Source organism: Bison bison, unplaced genomic scaffold (assembly GCF_000754665.1).
Source record: "Bison bison bison isolate TAMUID 2011002044 unplaced genomic scaffold, Bison_UMD1.0 scf7180017864518, whole genome shotgun sequence".
In the NCBI taxonomy this organism is placed as follows: domain Eukaryota; kingdom Metazoa; phylum Chordata; class Mammalia; order Artiodactyla; family Bovidae; genus Bison; species Bison bison.
The window spans coordinates 12,270,615-12,294,502 of NW_011495071.1; the positions used below are offsets into that span (position 1 = coordinate 12,270,615).

Consider the following 23,888-nt stretch of genomic DNA (forward strand, 5'->3'; position numbering starts at 1 on the left):
AGAAGCCTGTGTTTTACACACGGCTGCTTTTTTTCTGGCAGGAAGTCTGAAATGGAAACCCCACCAGCATGGTTGGTAAAGGGGGCTCAAATGACAAAGCCCGTTTCCGCCATCCCACCTCACCCCCAGGTCACTTTTTGACTCTCAGCGACCATGAAACCACCAACAGCACAAGGACAGACGGCAGCAGACAGACAGGTGGGGGGCGCGTGGTCCTCGTCAGCCAACACGTCACCCTGCTTCTCCAGCCAGGGGCTCTGCTTTCCACCTGAGCAACCCAGAGTCGCACATCAAAGCCCATCCCAAAACGGCTCCCCTTCTCCCAACGGTCTTAACAAAAACTCAGGATCACTGAGCAAGAGGAATTGGTGGCACATTTTTCTCTGAAAAGGACAGTAGCCTTCCTCTCTCACAAACACACACTGAGTCCTAGATGCCTAAGATGGGAGGGAACTCTTTTTTCCTCCAATTTTATTATGATATAATTGACATATAACATTGTATTGGTTTAATGTGTACCATATAATCTTTTGATATATGTATATATTGGAAAGCTACCAGCTTCCCTGGTAGCTCAGAGGTTAAAGCGTCTGCCTGCAATGCGGGAGACCAGGGTTCGATTCCTGAGTTGGGAAGATCCCCTGGAGAAGGAAATGGCACCCCACTCCAGTACTCTTGCCTAGAAAATCCCATGGAGGGAGGAGCCTGGTAGGCTACAGTCCATGGGGCCTCAAAGAGTCGGACACGACTGAGCGATTTCACTTACTTTCATATATTGGAAAATAATACCACAATAAGTTTAGTTAATATCTGTCACCTCACATGGTCACAGGTTTTTTTTTTCCCTTGTGGGAAGGGATTTTTAAAAATCTATTTAGTTCATCTCTTTGGGAAGTATTTTATGAAACCCTTCCTTTATAAAGAGACTATTTTTTTTAAACTCTGGATTTTTTTTAAGTTTTTTTTTTTTTTTTAATGTGGGCCCTTTTTAAAGTCTTTATTGAATTTGTTACAATATTGCTTCCATTTTTATGATTTGGATTTTTGACACCAAGGCATATGGGATTTTAGCTCCCTGACCAGGGATCGAATATCATATCCACTGCATTGGAGGGCAAAATCTTAATCACTGGACCACCAGGGATGTCCTGATAATGAGACCATTTTATATCTCCATTTAATACTTCTAATTACCAAATTCTTGGAAAAGTATCCAACACAGCAAATTTCATTCTGCTTTGTAAAAGCAGACCCTCTAGAAAAACTTGATGTGCTTTAGAAAATATGATTAAATATTGATAGGTTCACTGTAAAATAACTAAATATATTATTTTAAGCTAAACCAACTAGATTCCAATAGAATAAGTACATATTAATCGCTAAAAGTTCTGAGAAGAAACCTTTAAGGAGAGAGAATTCTGTTAAATAATGCTTTCTGTTGCTTTGTTTTGGTTAAACTGGGCTTCCCTGGTGGCTTCCTTCCCAGTGGTAAAGGATCCATCTGCCAATGCAGGAGATGCAGGTTCAATCCCTGGGTTAGGAAGATCCCCTGGAGAAAGCTATAGCAACCCACTCCAGTATTCTCGCCTGGGAAATTCTACAGACAGAAGAGCCTGGCAGTCACAAAGAGTCAGACACGACCGAGCAACCAAACAACAACAATAATACTGGGAGATGGACATTCTCAAATGTCTGATCTAGTGTGATGGTTCTCCCTCAAGGGTATTTTTTTGCCCTCCATGGGATATTTGGCAATGTGATAGTTTTGGTTGTTATAACTGAGGAAAGGCATGGGGATCTGGACTCTAGTGAGAGAGGCCAGAGATGCTGCTAAACATGCATAATGCGGAGTGTAGCCCCCCGTACTCTCACCCAATAGAGAATTATGGACTCAAATGTCAGTAGTGCTGAGGCTGAGAACACCTGGATTCCAGCTCAGGTAACATCAGTGTCCCAGGACACCATAACCATTATTTCAGATGAGAAACAACCTTCCTTGGTCAGCCAATTGAGGTTTAACTATTTTAGGCTTGTTCACATTATAAATCTTAACATTAGAAAAAAAGAAACAAAGAAAACCACTCATTTCAGGAGCCTCTGATTCGCTAACGGACCTTTGACTTGAGATGGAAATCCCAGATCAAGACAGAATCAAAAAGAATACTTGCTGTTGGCTAGAAGTTTCTGGAACTGTGGGAGATTTTATGTTCTTGTGGGGGTTTTTTTTGTTTTGTTTTATTGTTGCTTTTGTTTATTTTTACCATTCCCTAAACATTAGAAAGTACTACATACTCTTTGGGAAACTTCAAATAATAATGAACTTTTCTTCTAAACATATCTTGGTTATTCATTGTCATATGAAATTGTAAGAACAGTAGATTTTACAGCTTTGTCATCAAATCAGTTTGACAACTATTTTTGTTCCGATCTTATTCATGTGACTATAAAATTTAAATAGTGATAATTATGGATAGCTTTCCAATAGTGTTTTAAAATTTAATTGGAGTATAATTACATCACAATGCTGTGTATGACAAGACAGAGAATTAGATTTCTAAGACAAATTACACTGGGGCATTTACATAATGTAAAAAAAAATTATTTAAGATCCTCCTATCACCTGAACCCTTTGCCAGCCCAGAGTTCATAACTTCCTACCAGCATAAATAAAACAAACTGCTTATTTCACAGATCCTAGTATTAAAATACTTTATTTCCTAAACCAGCTTCGAACTATTGAGAGGTCTCCAGCTGGTAACACTAGAATTTGGAAGGCAGCTCAGTTAAAGATGCGATATCCATCCCCTTAAAGTGTGATAATCAAAAGCCATTCCAGTGAAAAATCCATCCACTGAGAGTCTGCATTCATCTGATACCTCTCCTTATAACAGCTCTTGTTCCCTCTTGTGCAGCTTTAAAAAGTTCCAAATACCAGCTTCTTCATCACTCCTCCGATCAGCTCTCCATCAGCGTGCTGAATGTAACACAGCATGATGAAGGCGTGTACAAGTGTCTGCACTATGGCAAGTCCGTGAGAACAAAGGAAGTGAAAGTGATCGTGTTAGGTAGGTGCCTGAAAGCCAGTAAACCCGGCCCGGGAGCGATACACTTAGGAACGGGATATATCATTTTTAAACTCAATATTATAATTAAAATATGTTGCCTGCAGCAAGGCATTTATTTCCTGGCACCTCTGCCATCTTCACTGAGAGAAAACAGAAAGGAGCAATTTGAGTGGCAAGTCCCAGACTAAATGTGAGTTTGTGAAAATCGTCTTGGCATCAACTAAATTTTCTCTGCAGGGAACTAAAAGGAAAGAGAATTCGTACTGGCTGAACTGTGACTCTGTGCCAGGCACTGTACCGGGCTACAAGGAATTAAAGATGAAATAGGCACAACCTCTGCCCACAAGGAGTTTGCACAGTTGTTCAGGAAGGCAAAACACACACACATACATCTAGCGGAAACTTCTGACAGCATATCCTAGGATAGAATATATTCAGATGTAACTCTGCTGGACAATCGGCTCACACCCTCTGCAAAACAAGTTCTTCTCTTCTGGTGGGGGATGGGGTTGGGAGGCTTGGCTAGGAAGTGACAGCGGGAACTTGCTCAGTTCTGCAGAGGGTCCTTTGTGTTCAGTGTTAAGTCTCACTATCTTGACTTTTTGCTTTTTTGTAGCAGAACAGATCAATTTAAAACACTGCCTTTTATTGATCTCTAAATACCATAATTCTACATATCACACAAGGAATTCCTAAGACTCCTCTTCTTGCGTTAGTTGAGTGTGGTACCTGCCATAAAGCAAAGGCACAGTGACAAAGTCTCTGGGAAGGAGTGGCTCCCTAGGGGTTCTGAGAAGCAGTGAGACTCAACTTTGGGGTCAGCTTTCCCTCATGTTGCTGGTCATCCTCAACATCACTCTGGGTCAGGCCAAGTCTGTGCTCTACTGGGGCTCTCATAACACCTCTCACAACACCCCTTGCCTACCTCTGTCATTGCATCTGACACGTGATCTTTCAGTGAGCAGTTTAGGGGGCTGCTTCTATCACCATGCTCCTCTTTGAGGGGCCTCATCTTTCCCACATTTGTATTGCCAGCATCTGGTACATACTTGGAACTGACTTCATAATGTCTTAATGGCAGACGGATGAGTAAATAGATGCTAAAGGGTCCCATTCTGTACCCCACAGTGTGAGGTGGAACAGAGAAGAAGATATAAGCCTATCTGAAAAAACTTTCCTAGACAGAAGTAAAAAGAAATCGGGCTGATGGGCCCTTTAGAGAAATGCCTCTTTGATGGGAGGAGAGGACAGAAGTAACTTATACTGAGGTGAATCCTAGACTCATGAAAGTTTAGAGCTCAAACAGCCAACCCATAAACCAACTCCTTCACGTCTCAGGCAAGGAAACTGATACACCAAGAGTTTGTGGGACTTACCCAAGTTCTTACAAATAGTTGGTGACAGAGATGGGGCCAGAATTCCAGCTTCTATCCTCACCTCGTGTTCTACCACTCAAATACACTCATCTATAAAATTTAAGAATTACTGTTGTAACATAGTCTACTTGGGAATTTCCAGAGACTAATCACACACCGGGTGACAAATATTCTGATGACAGCCAGAGTAGCTTCACAAGTACATAAAGGCCCCTTTACATTCTGAGAAAGGTCAAGTGAAAAAATATGCCATTATTTAGACCACCCCCTACAACGATCCCTACAGATTATCAGGCTCTGTGCTTTGCTGAGATATGTAGACCAGCTAATTAAGCAGAGAAAAATCAATTTTCTTCTAGCAACTCCTGTCACGCCAACCCTGCAAGTTTCAGTTATCAAGACGCACAATGGAGAAGAACACGTCATACTGAAATGCTCCACCGTGAGAAGCAAGCCCCCTCCACGGATAACCTGGCTCTTAGGGAATGGCATGGAGCTCTATGGTAAGTGAAGAAACCATTCTCTTTTCTCCTTTGTTTTCCTTCCTATTTATATTTTTAAGGAATTTTTAAATGTTCTGGCACCCTCTGGTGGCAGAAAGTGCCAGAAAACCCCACTCAATATCTCATTCATCCTTTTCCAGACAAATTTTCCTTATTAACCAATCGATACTATGCCTTATGCTTGAAAGCCTCAACACAAATAACATGGTTACATGCTTTTGTTTAAAACAAGGTAGAAACCGAAAATGGTACATGTATTAAATATTATGGTTTCATAGACTCAATGGACATGAGTTTGAGCAAACTCTGGGAGATAGTGAAGGACAGGGAAGCCTGGCGTGCTGCAGTCCATGGGGTCACAGAGTCAGACACGACTGAGTGACTGAACAACAACAACAAAGGCTTTGTAAAATTTCATTTTATGAATGGTGGGAGAGGATAAGATGGCTGGATAGCATCACTGATTCAATGGACATGAATGTGGGCAAACTCTGGAAGATAGTGAGAGACAGGGAGGACTGGCATGCTGCAGTCCACAGGGTTGCAAAGAGTCAGATACAACTCAGTGACTCAACAACAACAAAAAAATTTCATAAAAGACATAATATAGCTATTACCTGTACCTCTGAGCATAAACTTTGTATCAGACACAGAATTGAAAATATGTTTAGGACTTCCCTGGTGGTTCAGTGGCTAAGACTCCATGCTCCTAATGCAGGGGGTCAGGGTTCAATCCCTAATCAGAGAACTAGATCCTACACGCTGCAACTAAACACCCTGCATGACTCAACTAAAGACCCCACATGCCAGAACCAAGACCTGGCGCAGCCAAATAAATAAATGCATTTCCAAAAATACATATTTAACATAATACATGCAATTGGAACAGATAAGATCTTGCTTGAACAATGGAGTATCATGTCATACTCCCTATGGCAGATAAAACTATTTTGATAACAGCAACAACAAGAACCTAAGCTTTGAGCCTTTTAACTGAAGCAGGAAAACCAACTGTCATGCTTGGAAACTGATTCCAGTTTGTTTACATTTCAACATATATTTCATTCAATTGATGTAAATATAGGTTCAGTCCACTGCCAATTCTAGACCTTTCTTTAATCTGCCTTATTCATTCAACCTGAGTAAGGGCTTGGCTCTTTGTGTTCCACAACATTAGGCTGTCTTGTGTAACCATGATAAACTTTGGATTTTTTTTTTCCCAGTAGTGCAGGGTTTATAGGAAATTATCCACTCTTGTTCATCTGCTTCTCTTTGGGAATGGGGCCAAGCACATCCCAGGTGGCTGAGGGAAATTAGAGTGAGGTTAGAAGTCTAATGTTTGCCAAGATGTCAAGGCCGTTGGTTTCTCAGAGAACCATGCCACCCAACCGTCACGACCTCACACACCACTTTAAATTGCTTCACAGGTGAAACCCACCATGAATATGAAACTGATGGGAAGAAGTGTAATAGCACCAGCACACTGACAGTCCACGCATATGGCAAAAACTCAACAGCAAGTTGCATTATCCGACACAGAGGCCTGCAAGGAAGAAAACTGGTAGCACCTTTTCGGTTTGAAGATTTGGGTAAGAACCACCAACGGCTGTCTTTGATTATCTTAAATTTACCTTATATCACACTAAAAACAAGATGAAATGGAGTAGGAAAAGTCCTTCAGAGCAAGCTCACTGTCAACAAAGCTTTTTTAAATAACAACTTTCTTTCATGATTGAAAGTTCTCCAGCTGGGCGACAGAGTTACTGTTCCAACACTGAGAAGAATCCCAGTTGTGTAGAGAGCCTAACAGAGTGCCGTATGCAAGCAGAGTCATGCTTGTTTTTTGATCATGACAGCTGGCATAACTTGACCTAAAATAGTTTTATTGCAGTCATGTTTTTGGAGAGACCAGGTGAAGCTTACTACACCCCTGTACTTAACCCCTAAGGGGATAAAACTAACTGAAATAAATCTAAACTTGTCAATATCATTGTATGTTAACAATCATGTACCCACATTAAGTCATGACTATGCTTTAGATTTGTTTTATTGTAACTGTTTTAGAGAGCATAGTCTACCCATGTTAATATTCTGAGCAGGGGCTTCCCTGGTGGCCCATTGGTTAAGAGTTCGGCTTCCGACACAGGGTATGCAGGTTCAATCCCTGGTCGGGGAGATAAGATCCCACACGCCTCACAGTCAGAAAATCCAAACATAAAACAAGCAGTATTGTAACAAATTAAATAAAGACTTTAAAAAATGATCCACATCAAAAAAAACCTTTAAAAAATATTTTGAGCAGAACACCAAAAATTAAGAATAATAAAAATGAAAAGAAATCAAACATTAAATGTGAAGAGGAGTTGCCTCCATTTCCAGAATCTCTGTTTCCTGATCCCATCACCAAAGGTTTAAGAATTAATTTAAAAAGTATATAAAACATTTCGAGCCAAGAAGTAGCCTCTGAGAAGTAGTAGGCATCACACATCTATCATTCACAGGACTCCAACCTTCATTACTTTATAAGGTACTTCTCAGTGTGACTCTGGAAAAGGGCATGGCAACCCACTCCAGTGCTCTTGTCTGAAGAATCCTGTGGACAGAGGAGCCTGGCAGGCTGGTCCACGGGGTCGCAAAGAGTAGGACCGAGTGAGCACTCTCGGTGTGAAAGATGTTCCTGAAGGATAAGCATTCCCTCACCCTAGTGAAAGAGGAAGCTGCTGGATGACCATGAGTTTGTTGAAAAAGCTCTGTATCGAATGAAATAACTGATGAGGAAAGGTACTTGTGAACAGGAACCTCACTGTGAGAAAACTATCCTGCTGCTCTGTGGGGGCTGACACTGTGGTTAAAAACTCCCCACTCACTACCCTGTGTTCTCCGCCGGTCACTTTCTCATCAAACCAAAAGTAGGTCTTGAGGAAGCTGGGTTTAGAAGAATCACGGGCCCCCAGATTGGGCGGACTTGTAATCTGACGTAAATATTCTTTCCTCTCTGTCATTCATCCCCTTCCTCACCCTCCACCCCCAGCCACCCCCAGCCATGGAAGGGAGCCTAGGGCACATGGGGAGGCAGGAAGGTCACCAAAGAGTAAATGAGGCTTTTTTTTTTTACCTAAATGGCTCTGAAAGATGTTCAGATTTTAAATAAAAGAACCAACAATATCAATAAATATATATTTTAGTTTTCAGCAATTGTTCAAACCATCTACCAAAATTACTGCTGAAGGAGAGATCACAGTTTCTCCTCCTGGATGGCCATAGTTCTATACATACACAGTGTGTGTGTGTGTATATATATATATATGTATGTATACACACACATACACAGACTAATGAATATATAGTGCACAATTGTATATATACACTATGGCATATACACACAATATATACAATGTGTATAGAATATAGTATATGTAATATATATATAACCTGTTTTGTACATAATTATGTAATTATATGAACTCATATAGTATACATTATTCTAGATCTTAATCATTTTTGATAAATTTTATCCTGTGTCCCCAGCAGTTGCACATCATCCTTATCTTGTAATCTGCTTCCAGCTCTTCTATTTGACTTGGCTTCGAGCTTTTCACTCCAGGCAACTTCTCCTCTCTTCAATTTTCTCTGGTCTCTTTGTGGCCACAGAGCTCATTTTAGCCTTATGATCTGTTTTACTATTTCTCCAGTGTCTCCTTAGTGGTTCTTTTCTCAGAGCCTTTGGCATGTGATTCAAGCATTTTTATAGTTTTAAATTTTTAGTGTTTGACTAAGAAAATGATTTACAAAGCCACAGAAAAATCCTTTGATTAAATGAAAGACTGAAAAACACTCACAGATTCCATAAAGATATTACAGATCAGTATCAATATTGGTAAATTAACAGGCATTGTTTTTATAAGCTCCCTGGTTGCAGGCCTGTTCGTTGACTGATCAAACCTATGCTAAATTGAACTTCTAGATCCATTCCTAAGCATTGATTTTATAGTCTACAATAGCATTTAGTAAGCCTCTTAATGAATAGTCAGGTTTTGGGCTACACATGTCATACAAATGAAATCATTTATTCTCACCAAAAAACTCCAAAAGGTGAATGTATTAGTATCTCCATTTTACAGGTAAGGGAAAGCCTTGCATATGAGAGATTGGGGATCTGGTCCAAACTTAATCAGCGGCAGGAATTGGATCAGCATTGGAATTCAGCCCATTCTGACACTGACTCCAAAGCCACCTAATAAATAGGCAGGTAGATATGCGATTAAGTGGATAGACAGATTGATAAGTATTAATAGGGAGATACAGATAGAGGTGAACAGTCTGCCCACCACTGCCCAGTGCACCGCTCCATGGAGGTCCAGCCTGCTATGCTTCTAAGCCAGGCAGTTTAGCAGATGGACAATCAGCAGGATGTAGATTCCAACACCAGCACAAGGGCTGCAGAACACCTAATTCTGAGGTTTCCGCAGAACCCCAACGAGCAGGTAGCAGCCAAGCATATTCTCCAATCTGCTGTACTGAGCACAATGTGGGTAAAATTGCTCTCTGTAGTTGCGGAATTCTGTTTTTCCCCTTTCCTAGTTACTGATCAAGAGACAACGTCAGCTGCCCTGGAGACAAGCTCTCTATCCTCTCAAGACCCTCAGCAGCCCAATAGCACTGGTAAGTATCAAAAACATTAAAACTTAAAAAAAAAATCATGATTCTCTGGGAAGGTCACTTTTCCCATTCTAAGTTTCAAGAACGTTTTTTTCTTTTATTTTGTAATAAGACCATAGAAGGCTCCTTCCAACTGGCTCCAGCTTTATGGTGACCAGGAGAAGCACCATATTCAGAGAGTTCAGTTAGTGGGAGGGGCTTCAGAGTAACTAACACCTTGTAAGTTCTCTTTCTCTCTCTCTCACACACACATGCATGCATGCACATACAACTGTGACACCTGAATTCCTCTGTGGTAAAAGGCAGGGTTGAATTCATTTATAGGAGACTCATTTCTTTGTTCTTCCATCTAGAACAGACCAAACACAAAATAAAGACTTGGTAACAGCAAAGTGCAAAATGCAGGATCTGCAGTTTTGCTGTTGTCATTGAATAACAAAATCACCTTTGAAGGCTCATGAGTTACTTGGTTGTCAAGAACTCAGATAGTTTTGTTTTTATAATTTTACGTATTTATTTTGGTTGTGCTGGGTCTTAGTTGCTGCACACAGGCTTCCTCTAGTTGCAGTTAGTGGGGGCTACTCTCCCGTAGCTGTGCACGGGCTTCTCACTGCGGTGGCTTCTCTTGCTGCAGAGCACAGGCTCTAGGGCACTTGGGGCTTCAGTAGTTGGGGCATGTGGGCTCTGCAGATGCAGTTCCCGGGCTCTAGAGCCGGGGCTCAGTAGCTGTGGTGCACAGACTTAGTTGCTCCATGGCATGTGGGATCTTCCTGGATCAGGGATCGAACCCGTGTCCCCTGCACTGGCAAGTGGATTCTTAACCACTGAGCCACCAGGGAAACTCCTGTTTTGTTTCTTCAACTTACCATATGCATTTTATTTTTTTAATTTCCTTTTCTTTCATTAGTGAGGTTTATAAAAAAAAAAACCACACACACAGAAGCAAAAATGTGTATTTTTCAACCTTACTGTACACACCTCCAAAGTATAGAAATGTAACATTCTGAGTGCTAAAATATATTTAAGAACTCAGTTTTTGATGACAGGATTAAACTATAAATGAAGGAGAATTTAGAAAACCTGGATTATAATCCCAGCTTGGTTAGACAGTGAATCACTAGATGATTAACTCTGGGCAATGATCACATATTTAACTTATCTTTGTATTTTACCTAGCTTGATACCTGCCAATAGGAGGTACTCACAAAATGCAGTATGAATGAATGGATGAATGAATGTGTGCAGGCAGTTGTCATGGTGCTTTGAACAAGACAGTAAGCTTCATTCAGAAAGGCATAAATCCCCACATATACTCTTTCTGTTTCAAATAGAGTCTCTCTAAAATTGTGTGGTGGGAGAAGTGCTTTCATATCACTATCATGTCCATAGTTCTGAGTATCAGATCAAATTTTTAAAATGTTTTTATTTTATTTTATTTAACTTTGCAATATTGTATTGGTTTTGCCATATATCAAAATGAATCTGCCACAGGTATACATGTGTTCCCCATCCTGAACCCTCCTTCCTCCCCAATACTTAAAAGTAAATGTTTAGGTTCTTTAAGCACTGATAAATATATATGTACCGTACATACATATATACTTTTTCTGCAGGGCGATGGAAATTGAAAATATTATCAAGTGGAACAGCCACATCCCTTGGTTAAATAATCCAATATTTTTAAACGTGTTTAGAATCTATTTGTCTTTAAATCGGCTTACACCACTACTGAATAACTCAATTTTCTCCTCTGCTTTTTCATATATAAGATTTAAAGAATATGGTTTCTAAAATTCCTTTCAGCCTTCAATTTCTACGATTTTATTACTGTTAATAATACCCATTTTCAATAGAAGAGGTGGTTTCATTCCCCTCAGGGCCCACATGGTGGCGCTGAGCAATGGGCTACAAACCAAGAATGCAGAGGAGGGAAAAAAACAGGGAAAAGAAACAACAAAATCGGGAAAAAGGATCTCTTATTTTTATAATTTCTCTTACCTCGCAAAATCATCATAGTACACCCTATTTCTAAGGAGGAAGCAGGCATTTGGCTGAATGGCAACTGAGCCAGTTTTCAACATAAAAATCACTGCTTTGTGCATTTCAGGTTGTAGGATTTCTATTCATCAGGCTTAAGGTACCATTCTTCAATATTCAGTCCTGAAGCATCCTAAAACGGTTTCAACTAATAGACCTGGTTCACAGAGGAAATATAATGTTTTAAATTTGGGATTCTGAGTTTTGATATTGGCTCTGCCACTTATCTGCTATAGAACTGAGACAATTAACTTCTTGAAACCTGTTTGCTCGGAGCTATAGTGAGAAGTAATATATACCAAATGGTCAGTTTAAGGTCTGGCACAGAGAAAGTGTTCATTAAACATTCACCTTGCAAAAAAAGGGCTTCCCTCATGGCTTAGATGGTAAAGAATCTGCCTGCAATGCAGGAGACCTGGGTTCCATCCCTGGGTTGGGAAGATCCCCCGGAGAAGGAAATGGCTATCCATTCCAGTATTCTTACCTGGAAAATCTCATGGACAGAGGAGCCTGGCAGGCTACAGTCCATGGGGTCAAAAAGAACGGGACACAACTGAGTGACTCTTTAAAAAAAAAGTGAACCTGACCATTTGCAACAATTTTTGGAAGAAGTCAGTATTTCAAAAGTGATATTGTTTTGAATGAGGATCATTCAATTTGGTTTCCAAAGGTGCTTCGGGATGAATATGCGCATATACACCACATAGCACATACACTGTCATATGAATATCTCATGTCTTACTTTCATCTTGGTTGCAGTAATGGAAGATTCTAGTACGTCAGAGATTGACAAGGAAGAGGAAGAACAAACCACTCAAGTCTCTCACTTGGCCACTGGTAAGTGTCCCCAACACTTATTTACTTAGAACAGACACTTGATGTTTTAACCTCTTAATCAATACATCCAGCAGACTTTTTCAGTCCTCATTATTTTTGACCTTTTTATTGGTTAATCATTCCCTTACCCCTTGACCTGTTCCTTGACGTAGTCATCTCCCTGGCTTCCCTGACTTACTCTGTCTGCTCTTGTTACTTTGCTCGCCACTTTTCCCTGTGTCCATTAGCTCACGTCCCCTCCTCCTCTGACTTCTTCTATGTAGATTTGATTCTACTTCTCCATCCCTGGTTATTGCCTTAATCCTTAAAGAATTTCCCCCTTCCCGAGAGTATTTCTGTTGCCATCAAACAGAAGAGTTACATACCTGCATTTCCAGAACATTCTCCTGAGCAAGAACACCTGTTTCATTCCATTTCCCACATATCTCTGGCTGAATATTTTGCCAGTTCCTCAAACTCAACATGGGTAAAAACTGAACAGCGCCTTTCCCCACAAAATCAACTTGCCCAAAGCATCACACAGCCCAAAACACACACATATATGTGTGTGTATACACTCACACAGACACACATATAAAATCAGTAGGTTCCCAAAGAGTTTTGAGTCTTCTCTTTTGCCCACAAGCACCGCCACCTCCTTGATGCAGGCCCCCATCATGTCCTGCACAAAGTATTGTAACTTCAACTTCTCCTCTTGCTGTGATTTTTCAGTATCCAACCATCAAAACACCTCTTTGCACCCTCTACCCTAGTGATCAGAAAACCGCTATGGCTCACCATTCACAGCACAGAGCCTGAGCCTTCAAGCCTCCAGAGGTGGTCTCTACCACCTCCCTCTGTGGCCCTGTCTCTATGAACTCCTGACCAGAATACACGTTTTTCTCTGATAACTTTCCATCTCATTTTGATGGCCCTGCCCTAACTGCCCCAATGAAAGAAAATCCACATCACTCTTCTCCTTACCCCTCCTTCAAGACCAGCATCCTTGCCGAACGCTTTCCTGACCAGCTCAGGGACCACGCCAGCCTCGGAACCCCTGAACACATTATTATACATAACATATGTGGGTCTAGAATCTGGCACAGTTATCTTACTGCTGTTTGTTTGTTTTTTTAATTGAAGGATAATTGCTTTACAATATTGTGTTGGTTTCTGCTATACATCAACATGAATCAGCCATAGGTATACAAAAGTCCCCTCCCCCTTGAACCTCCCTCCCACCTCCCACCACATCCCATACCTCTAGGTTGTCACACAGCCTCAGTTTGAGTGCCCTGAGTCATACAGCAAATTCCCACTGGCTATCTATTTTACATATGGGAATGTATATGTTTCCACGCTACTCTCTCCATTCGTCCCACCCTCTCCACGCCCCCCTCACCGTGTCCATAGGTCTTTTCTCTATGTCTGCATCTCCATTGCTGCTCTGAAAACAGGATCATCAGTACCATCCTTCTAGATTCCACATATATGCGTGAATACATGATATTTGTTTTTCTCTTTCTGACTCACTTCACTCAGCATAATAGGCTCTAGGTTTATCCACCTCATTAGCACTGATACGAATGTGTTCCTTTTTATGGCTGAGTAATATTCCACTATATATATATATATATGTGTGTGTCACAATTTCTTTATCCATTCATCTCTTGATGGACATCTAGGTTGCTTCCATGTCCTAGCTGTTGTAAATAATGCTGCAGTGAACACAGTGTCTTTTTCTATAATGGTTTTCTCAGGACTGCTGTTTGTTTTTATTAACTTGTTTGTTTATATATAGAGAGAACTACTCCCTAAATCATAGGATTGTGCCTTAGCAGCTCCAAGCACAATTTTCTCTGAGTAGTTGCACTCCTTAATGGCATGTTGGTTGAGATGAAGGGGACCGTGAATGACATTCTGCAAATGTAGAGCCCCCAAAATAAGAGTACTAGAAAGATCTTTAAGAGCTCACCTGGTTTATCTCCAGATGCCTTCATGGAGGACCACATTTAACCTAGCCAAGATTAATGAAAACTCATTTTATTTGCAGTTTTTTTCAAACTCCTTAGTAACTTTTCTTGCTACTTAACTACACTTTGCTAAAAACTCCATTCCTTACAGCTAATTTGAACCCTCTGACTATACTTCAATATCCTCACGTTTCCTCTAGAAATGAAAAATAACTAGCCCAATATCTATGTAACTTAAAAACCTTTTTCAAATCATCCCATGAAATTGCTTTGTTTATATTCCTGTTTGCTTATTTTCAGAGAACAAATAACGTGACTCTCTTTACCTTCAGGGTAAAGCTCTCCCTCATCTTTTCCTCTTAGCTATTATCCTTCATTATATTTTGCAAATACCGTATATATTCCTCAGTGATCAAAAATCCCCTCAGCCTGTTTAAAGCCCTTGCATTTTCCCTGCAGAAGCAAATCGGCTGTATGGGGGACTGACGAAGAAGAACAGCGGTGTCCTGCTGCTGACCCTCGTGTCCTTCCTCATCTTCATACTGTTCATCATTGTCCAGCTCTTCATCATGAAACTCCGGAAAGCACATGTGATATGGAAGAAAGGTGAGTGGGCAGAGAGCCTTACAGAGGCTCCAAGATGCTGAAGCCTCTGGCCAGCCCAAAGGGAAATTCTGTCAATTAAAGCTCTTCCATTCAATGCTATACCATCTGTCTGAGCAGGATGTGAATTTCCAGGGATTATAGTCAAAGAATGCATGACCAAGAGAAACTAGAGTAGCTCTAGGAAATGGCATTAAATTGTGGAGGCTTCTATTCACAAAAGGGTACCAAATAGAGAGCATATTCATCCATTCATTCAATAAGCATTCACTGAATACCCACCATATGCCAGGCACTCTTCCAGGCACTGAGAACACATCTGCCAACAAGGCAGACCAAATCCCTGTCCTCAAGGAGTTCCTATTCTAGGACTGTTGACCAGTCAAGGGTTGAATATAATAGACTGTTTGTGGGCCCATTCTTACTCTGTAAGAATGCACTCAGCTTCTGTCAACCATATGTTTGTAATTTTTCCTAAGCATTCTGATTTAAAAGTTATCATTGGAAACAAAAACAAAATTATTTAGCTAGCATAGAAAATACCTATTAAAATATGTATACTCAACATCAGAGACAGAAGGGACCGTAGAAGTTATCCAGAATAACTATCTGCTCTGTTCGTTGCACAAATGCGTGCCAAGATTAAATTCCTGCTTTAATTCTGAGTGGTTATTTAGACCTGGACTGTTCAATACAGTAGCCATAATACAGCTAGTCAGCACACGAACTGTGGCTAGGCACCCTTGAGAGGTGCTGTAAGGATTTGTATTTGACTTTAATATGCTGGACACATCCACTTTTGAAGACTCAGTTCACACACATACACGAGAATATGTCTAATAACAATACATTGAATCTACTAGTTAAATAAAAACATATCAATTTCACCTGCTTCCTTTTACTTTTTGAAATGGCAACTAGAAAACTGTAAATTATACACGTGACTTGCATGAGGGTGCTCTTGAACGCTGCTGATTTAGCCATATATGTCTCATACACCTCCAATGACAGAGAACGCATTACGTTCTATGGCAAAATACTATTAATACATCTTTGAATGGCTCTGACCCTTTTACTGTTGCTTCTCATGTGGCACATTTATATGATGGACTATTACTCAGCCATTAAAAGCAATGAAATAATGCCATTTGCAGCAACACGGACAGACCTAGAGATTGTGGTACTGAGTGAAGTCAGACAGAGAAGAAGAGGGAATAAGTGCACACCATTACAGTGAAGCACTTAATATGACATCCCTTGTATGTGGAATCTAAAAAGAAATCACAAAATGAACTTACTTACAAAACAGCAAGAGACTCACAGACTTAGAGAATGAACTTACGGTTGCCAGAGGTTAGGATGTGGGGAAGGGATAGTTAAGGGGGTTTGGATGGACATGTACATACTGCTATGTTTAAAATGGATGACCAGCAAGGACCCACTGTCTAGCACAGGGAACTCTGCTCAATGTTATATGGCAGCCTGGACGGGAGGAGAGTTTGGGGGAGAATGGATACATGTACATATGGCTGAGTGAGTCCCTTTACTGCTCACCTGAAACTATCACAATACTGTTAATCAGCTGTATCCCAATACAAAATAAAAAGTTTAAAAAAAATTTAAGTATTGCTTTTCCTAGTTTAATATCTATCATTTGAGATATTCAGATGAACTAACATTTTTACCATAAACAGACCTACATATAGGGTCTGGCTTTCCAGTTGTACCCACACAACAGGCAATCGCCACAGTATTGTTTCAGAACCTCCCACTGACACCTCCCCCACCATGCTTCTTTAAGCGCTACTAGAATTGTTTCTTCCCAAATAGACAGTATTTGACTCTAATATGCTGTCATCTGACTTCCGCAACTTTTATACTGCATGGCACAGTGCCTGTAGGAATCACAGTAAAACTAAAAAATAATTTACTGAACTAATGAGTACATGAGGTACGGCGGAGGAAGTGGTAAGTCTACTATTGCATAAAAACAGGTACGATCTTATTCAAATGTACATTTCTAAATACAGATGTTGCCTGTGGCACCAGAAATCAATAACAATTTTTTCTTCTTGCAGAAAGTGAGATTTCAGAGCACACTCTAGAAAGTTACAGATCGAGGTCAAATAATGAAGAAACATCATCCCAAGAGAGAAATGGCCAAAGTAAGTCAACTATGGGACCTGAGACGTGAAAAATGAGGTTCATTAACTTGTTGCCTTTCATGAGGAGAGGAAAAAATCAAAGTTTGATTTTTAGCACAAGGAAAAGCAAATCACCTGAATCATTTCACAGAACTTAAGGAAATACACCTAAAAAAACCAAAAAGTAGCAGTTCAGCTTGCATAGCTGAACATAAGCCCCTTTGAGAAGCCATCCCTGAGTCCTTGCTGTCACGCACAGGTACATCTTGGACTGAATGCCCCTCCTGTGCACCACAGCATCCTACATACAGCTTTACCAATGAAGAACTTCCCACACCAGGCTGTCATTTTTGGTGTGTTAATCTAGCTACCACAATACACCTCCAGGTGGTGAGCAATTGGGTCTACTCTATGTGTATCCTCAGATCCTAGCATAGGGCTTGTCACATCAGAAGCGGAGAGTCTGGTAAATTTCTATTGAATAAATAAATACAGGGCTTTTGAGGTGGTGCTAGTAGTAAAAACAAACAAACAAAAAAACCCACCTGCCAATATAGGACAGATGCAGGTTTAACCTCTGGATGGAGAAGATCCTCTGGACAAAGGCATGGCAACCCACTCCAGTATTCTTGCCTGGGAAATCTCATGGACAGAAGAGCCTGGCAAGCTACAGTCCAGGGGGTCGCAAAGAGTCAGACACGACTGAGCTCTCATGCAAATAAATATAAGGCTTAACAAATTTGAGCAGAAATGTTTCACGTCTTTTGGATTACTTTATTGCAGTTCTTCAAGCAAAATATGAAAAGAAAAATCCAAAAGGAGATTCAGTGTGTGTGTGCATGTGTGTGTGTGTACTCTTGACAAAGATAAAGTAGACAGAAGCTAGGAATATAGCACAACAAGAATCTTATACCTTCCAACCACTGTTTCCTCCATGCAAATTAACTTATTCCACCTGCCCAAAGTTGCAAGACAATGCAGTGAGCTTTGCCACTAGTTGCTACTGGTTTTCTTGAGGCTTTATAAGAAGCATTTCTTTTACAACACCTCTCACTTTTTTTTGGTTTTGACCTAGCAAGGTGTGAAATGGAAAGAAAGACTAGCTGGAGTACTAGGAAGACGGGCATGAGTGAGTGGCGTGTGTGAGACCCGGGGTGGGGGACGGAAATGTGGGTCAGCTGCCTACAGGCTGTTACACTGCAACACGTATTTCTATGATGTCAGTATAATGTGTAACTGGAGTTGTTTCCTGTACCCACCCATTCCCCCAGGCAAGGGGAACAGAGCAGCGGCTGGAGCTTTGCTGTTCACCTGAAACTATCACAACACTGAGAATTGGGCATACCCCAATGTATGGGTTCAATTGCTCAGCTGTGTCAACTCTTTGTGACCCCATGGCCTGCAGCCCACCAGGCTCCACTGTCCGTGGGATTTTCCAGGCAAGAATACTGGAGTGGGTTGCCATTTCCTCCTCCAGGGGATCTTTCCCACCCAGGGATGAAACCCGTGTCTCCCATGTCTCCTGCACTGGCTGGTGGGTTCTTTACTACTATACCCCAATACAAAATAAAAATTAAAACAACAACAACAGTGGGAGTAGAATTGTAACCTTTAGCAGGAAAAGGAAAGCCCTCAGTTCAGCTGCTGAGCAAGCAGCTGCTGCTGCTAAGTCGCTTCAGTCGTGTCCGACTCTGTGTGACCCCATAGACGGCAGCCCACCAGGCTCCCCTGTCCCTGGGATTCTCCAGGCAAGAACACTGGAATGGGTTGCCATTTCCTTCTCCAGTGCATGAAAGTGAAAAGTGAAAGTGAAGTCGCTCAGTCATGCCTGATTCTTAGCGACCCCATGGACTGCAGCCTATCACCTCCTCCGTCCATGGGATTTTCCAGGCAAGAGTACTGGAGAGGGGTGCCATTGCCTTCTCCAGAGCAAGCAGAAGCCCTTGTAATTCACCTTTAAGAAAGTCTAAAATGAGCATCTACATAGAAGAAATTAACACATTATAAATCGACTATTAATATATTTTAATAAAAAATTTTTTAATTAAAAAAAATAGAATAAACCTGTGCACTCAGGACTCCCTACCCAGAAAGGTCTGTCCCCTGCCCCAATACATACTCCCTAGGGTGGGAGGATTGCCACAGCTATGGGAGGTTGCACTGTCTCCTGGGATATGATGCCCCACTTTCATCCTCCTTCCCTCAGCGTCCTCAAATCCAGCATTTCAACTCTATCATTTCTGCTCATTGTCTTCTGGAGACACTTCTAGACTCCGTGTACAGAGATACATGAGCTTTCAGTGGGCTGCGCCAAACCTCTTATTCCCATAAGCCCTTTTACCTTCAGTATGAAATCATGTTAAAGGCAATGTATTTTTTCCAGCAACACATCCGTTATTTGATATCAGAGATGTCTATATATCTTATTTCAGGTTTATGAGCATAATGTTTACATAAGAAGACTTTTTGAAAATTAGGCTATAACAGAGCATTGAAGACCATGTGTACACAGCAGTGAATTTCAGATTTGAGTTTTTTAAGACATTAACATTTGTACCTACAAATACCACAGGCGATCTGCGTGTTTTAAATAAATGGGTGCAACATTGTTCAAACTAAACGTTTGGGTTTTTCATGTTTTTCTTTCAGCTTCCCGCTCTAGGGGCTGCATAAACTACATCACACAGTTGTACTCGGAGGCAAAAACAAAGACGAAGGAAAAGGCACAACCTTCAAAATTGAAAGGAGAGCTGACTCATATACCAGAAAGCATCGTGTAGGGAGCCTTCCAACAGAAAATAGGATTTCAGGGCAGCCTCATCATCACCTCGGTGGAGCAGCCTGTGGGAAGGTGCTTAATTACCGTCACACAAAAAACGTCCTTTGAGTGCAATGCAAGATGGCGTCCTCCAATAGTAAACCACCCCGGGACTCAGAGCAATAAGTGAGGACCAACCCATGGACATAAAGCTTTGTAGTTTAAAAGAAATGAACAGAACTTATTATGCCTGACACTACTTCAGAGCGGGAGGATTCTACTAAAGCTGGAGGATTCTACTAAAGCAGGAGGAAGCTTTGGGATCAGGGTCAATGTGATCAGCTAACATTCTTACTGGAAAGGAAAACAGGAGATTTTAGATGCTGGGCTCTAGTGGAACTACTTAAAAAAAATTTTTTTAATTGTTTTTAATCTTTCTTTCTGGTTTCCAAATAAAGATCTTTGGGATGAAAAGGACCCAAAGAAGGTCTCTAGTCCTAGGAGCTGACTTTCAAGACAGACTTTAAGCAGCTGTAACCAGTCCATGCCCTGTCAGGGATAAGTCATGAATGAGTCAGATGAACATGAAGGTCCCAAAGTTCATGCCCTAAGACCTAAGGGTAGTTCAAGGCAGACCCAAAGATTCCGTGTTCTTAGAATTGTCTTGCTAAATCACAATAGTTGGCCTGGAAGACCATGTTTTTACCAGGACACTTCATTCCAAAAACATGTACAAAAGAAAATAATGAGTTGAATTTCCTGATGACTGATCTAATAGATGCTTTTCAAAAATTATTTAATAAAGAGCTGACTATGTATTTGTGTTTTTAGTGGTTGTTTCAAGGTGTACTTCCCCCCTTCACTTTTACATATGAAAATGTGTGAAAACATTTATGACATGTCTCATTCTTTGGGTCTGAATAAACTATTTCTAAAATAATACCACCTGCTGTCCCCACCTCTCCCTGCACTGCTCTATCACACATAAAATTTATGAGTTTGTATTTGTTACAGAGGCCAGATCCAGCTGTGATTTTTTTCTTGTGATAATTTTTTTAAAACAATCACAAAATTACTGAAAGGCATAAGGACAGAATGAAGTGCTTTTCCCTCTAATCCAGGGGTGCCCAACCTCTGGGATCTAAAGCCTGGTGATCTGAGCTGATGTAATAATAACAGAAACAAAGTGCCCGATAAATGTAATGAGCGTGAATCATCTCAAAACCATCCCCATCTCCCCGGTCTGTGGAAAGTCTTCCATGAATCCAATTCCTGGTGCCAAAAAAAAGTGGGGACCGCTGCTCTAAACCATTGTAAGTTGACATGATGACCCTTTAGGCTGGAGTAGGATTCTATCTCATTGCTTACATATAACTTAAGGTAGTGTTTCATGTTTCCTTGTTTCTGTTCATTGGAAAATAGAAGTAAAAAATAAGAAATCTCTATCCTTCTTAGTTTTACCTTTCGGGAATTAAGTCAAAAAGATGCTTATTTTACTTCTTCTCGAATGACTCAAGAAAAACCAAACCAAAATTCTCTGACTGTAAGCATCTCTCATTAGGTAAAAATAACGGAGAGAAAAATCCTACTACCCAACAGACTGAGCACACATAAAATAGGGAAGGCTCCCCTCAGGGGAAGAGGACAGCTCCAACTGCTAGGCATTCACAAGGTCACTAATTTAACCCAATAACATAATTTCCTGTTACCTCCCCCAAGTGAAGTCATGGTACTTTGCTATATTTATAATAACGTTTTGATCTAGCTGAAATGCAATTCTATTTTTACAGTGTTGCACCTACTAAGAGAGAAGCCCTTTTCCTTCCTGTAATGCCTTCATGAGCAAATTTGTCATCACTGACCATTACTCTGCTGCTGCTGCTGCTGCTAAGTCGCTTTAGTTGTGTCCAACTCTGTGCGACCCCATAGACGGCAGCCCACCAGGCTCCCCCATCCCTGGGATTCTCCAGGCAAGAACACTGGAGTGGGTTGCCATTTCCTCCTCCAATGCATGAAAGTGAAAAGTGAAAGTGAAGTCTCTCAGTCGTGTCGACTCTTAGCGACCCCCATGGACTGCAGCCCACCAGGCTCCTCTGTCCATGGGATTTTCCAGGCAAGAGTACTGGAGTGGGGTGCCATTGCCTTCTCCGGACCATTACTCTAGACCTGTTCAAATACGATAATTTTTTCCCACCTTTTCTGCTCTACATCTCATTTTCATATAGAAGCAAACCAAAACTAAGGCAACAACAGCTTCTTATATTCTCCCCAAATGCCTCAGTTTATCTTTTTAAGAAGATATCTTGCCTAACTGTAGAGAGACTTAGCTTTGTGGAAGCACCTTTTATTGACATTTAAACACAGAAAATAATTCTGCCAGATCTTTTGCAATCCCCTGAAAGAATGAGTCACAATTTTTAATTAAGATAGGATACTTCTTTTGAGTCAGGCCCTGATTTGTGAAATAAAAATTGTGTCCCATTAGAAAATTACTAGACTCTGTGACTTTCAGTGTGGTTTGAAGGAGACTAAGCCTCCGAGATCCAGATGAAATTTTCAAATGAAGCTACCCCCTTTACTAGAGATAAACATCAAATCAATAACTAATATTACACTTCATTATTATCATTTTTGGGGCCATGCTGCAGCTTGTGGAATCTTAGTTCTGACCAAGTATTGAATCCAGGCCCTCAACATTGAGACTGGACTGCCAGGGAATTCCCTAAATATTATGCTTTAAAATGGGGGGTGTGTGCTCTTTCTTTCGCTTTTCCCTAATTCTTTATTCCCAGGTTGTGGTAAGTTAGTTTTGGTCACAGAATAACTTCCTGTATCTTAAGCTTCCTCATCTGTAAAATGGGGATAAAAATCCCCACCACACAGGATTAGTGTGAAGACTAAATGAGATAAGAGTACTAGTTTCTCCCCGTACAAGTTTAAGACAATGGCACAGAGACCACTAAATCCTGGGTCTACTTACTGAGAATATTCTGATAACTGGATATACAGAATTTTAACTTTAAAGCTAAGCATGCACAATAGGCACTGCTATTGAAGAAAACCACATAGAAAAGCTTTTAATGAGCTCTGTCACCTCATCTCATAATAAAATAAGCAGCAACTAGAAGAGCATGTATTAATACTGATGCTGTAAAACAAAAATTTTATATGCGATAAAGGTGGTATCTCAAATGATTTTCGAAAGAAAAGATCAACATTTTACTAACTGGGCAGCCATATAGAAAAAGGCAAAACTTGTTAAAGATATCATAAACCAAAAATAAAATCCAAATAGATGGAATATTTAAAAATATAAATGAAACCATAGAAATATCAGAAAAAAAATAGGTAATTAACCTTTAGATAATTAACCTATAGACCAATTAGGTCTATAACCTGGGAGTGGGATAAACTTCTCTTATCATGACTCAAAATTCAAAAATATGAGGGAAGAAGAGTGACAGCTTTGACTATATAAAAATAAATGCCTCGTGGCAATAAATAAATAGAAAGTGAAAGGTTGGGGGGAGGAGTGGTAAAATCCTTAAAGACCTTCTAAAAATAAGAAAAACAACCAACACCACACCAGAAAAAGAACAAGGAAAAAAGGCAAATTGTTCTTAATATTAAAAAGTATATAACAAGTATAATATATAAAAAGTATAAATAAAATAAATAAAAAGTACATAACAAGGAAATTCAAATGGTTAATTGCAGGTTGGGGCAAAAAAATGCATAACTAGAGCCTGGAACATTTTAGACTGGAAAGTAAGAAAGTAATCAGAGACAAATCACTTTTAGATATTGCTCGGATAAAAACTCTTTAATCTGAAATGTAAAATATATTTGCAATAATTTGGAAGGTCACTAATAAAAACAGCCATCAGATCAGATCAAATCAGTCGCTCAGTCGTGTCCGACTCTTTGTGACCCCATGAATCGCAGCACACCAGG

The 23,888-nt window shown here is 40.5% G+C and overlaps 1 protein-coding gene across 2 annotated transcripts in view; it reads left to right on the forward strand.

Moving 5' to 3' along the window:
• The window catches only part of CRTAM (cytotoxic and regulatory T cell molecule), a 28,969-nt gene extending 8,030 nt beyond the window's left edge, over nucleotides 1-20,939 (forward strand). For both annotated transcript variants that reach the window (XM_010830504.1, XM_010830505.1), the window contains exons 3-10: nucleotides 2,913-3,065; nucleotides 4,801-4,944; nucleotides 6,372-6,533; nucleotides 9,526-9,606; nucleotides 12,400-12,477; nucleotides 14,889-15,035; nucleotides 17,111-17,197; nucleotides 19,826-20,939. In XM_010830504.1, the coding sequence (XP_010828806.1) occupies nucleotides 2,913-3,065; nucleotides 4,801-4,944; nucleotides 6,372-6,533; nucleotides 9,526-9,606; nucleotides 12,400-12,477; nucleotides 14,889-15,035; nucleotides 17,111-17,197; nucleotides 19,826-19,956 (983 nt within the window). In that variant the 3' untranslated portion in view covers nucleotides 19,957-20,939. The remainder of the gene's footprint in view (nucleotides 1-2,912; nucleotides 3,066-4,800; nucleotides 4,945-6,371; nucleotides 6,534-9,525; nucleotides 9,607-12,399; nucleotides 12,478-14,888; nucleotides 15,036-17,110; nucleotides 17,198-19,825) is intronic.
• Nucleotides 20,940-23,888: the final 2,949 nt, after the last annotated feature.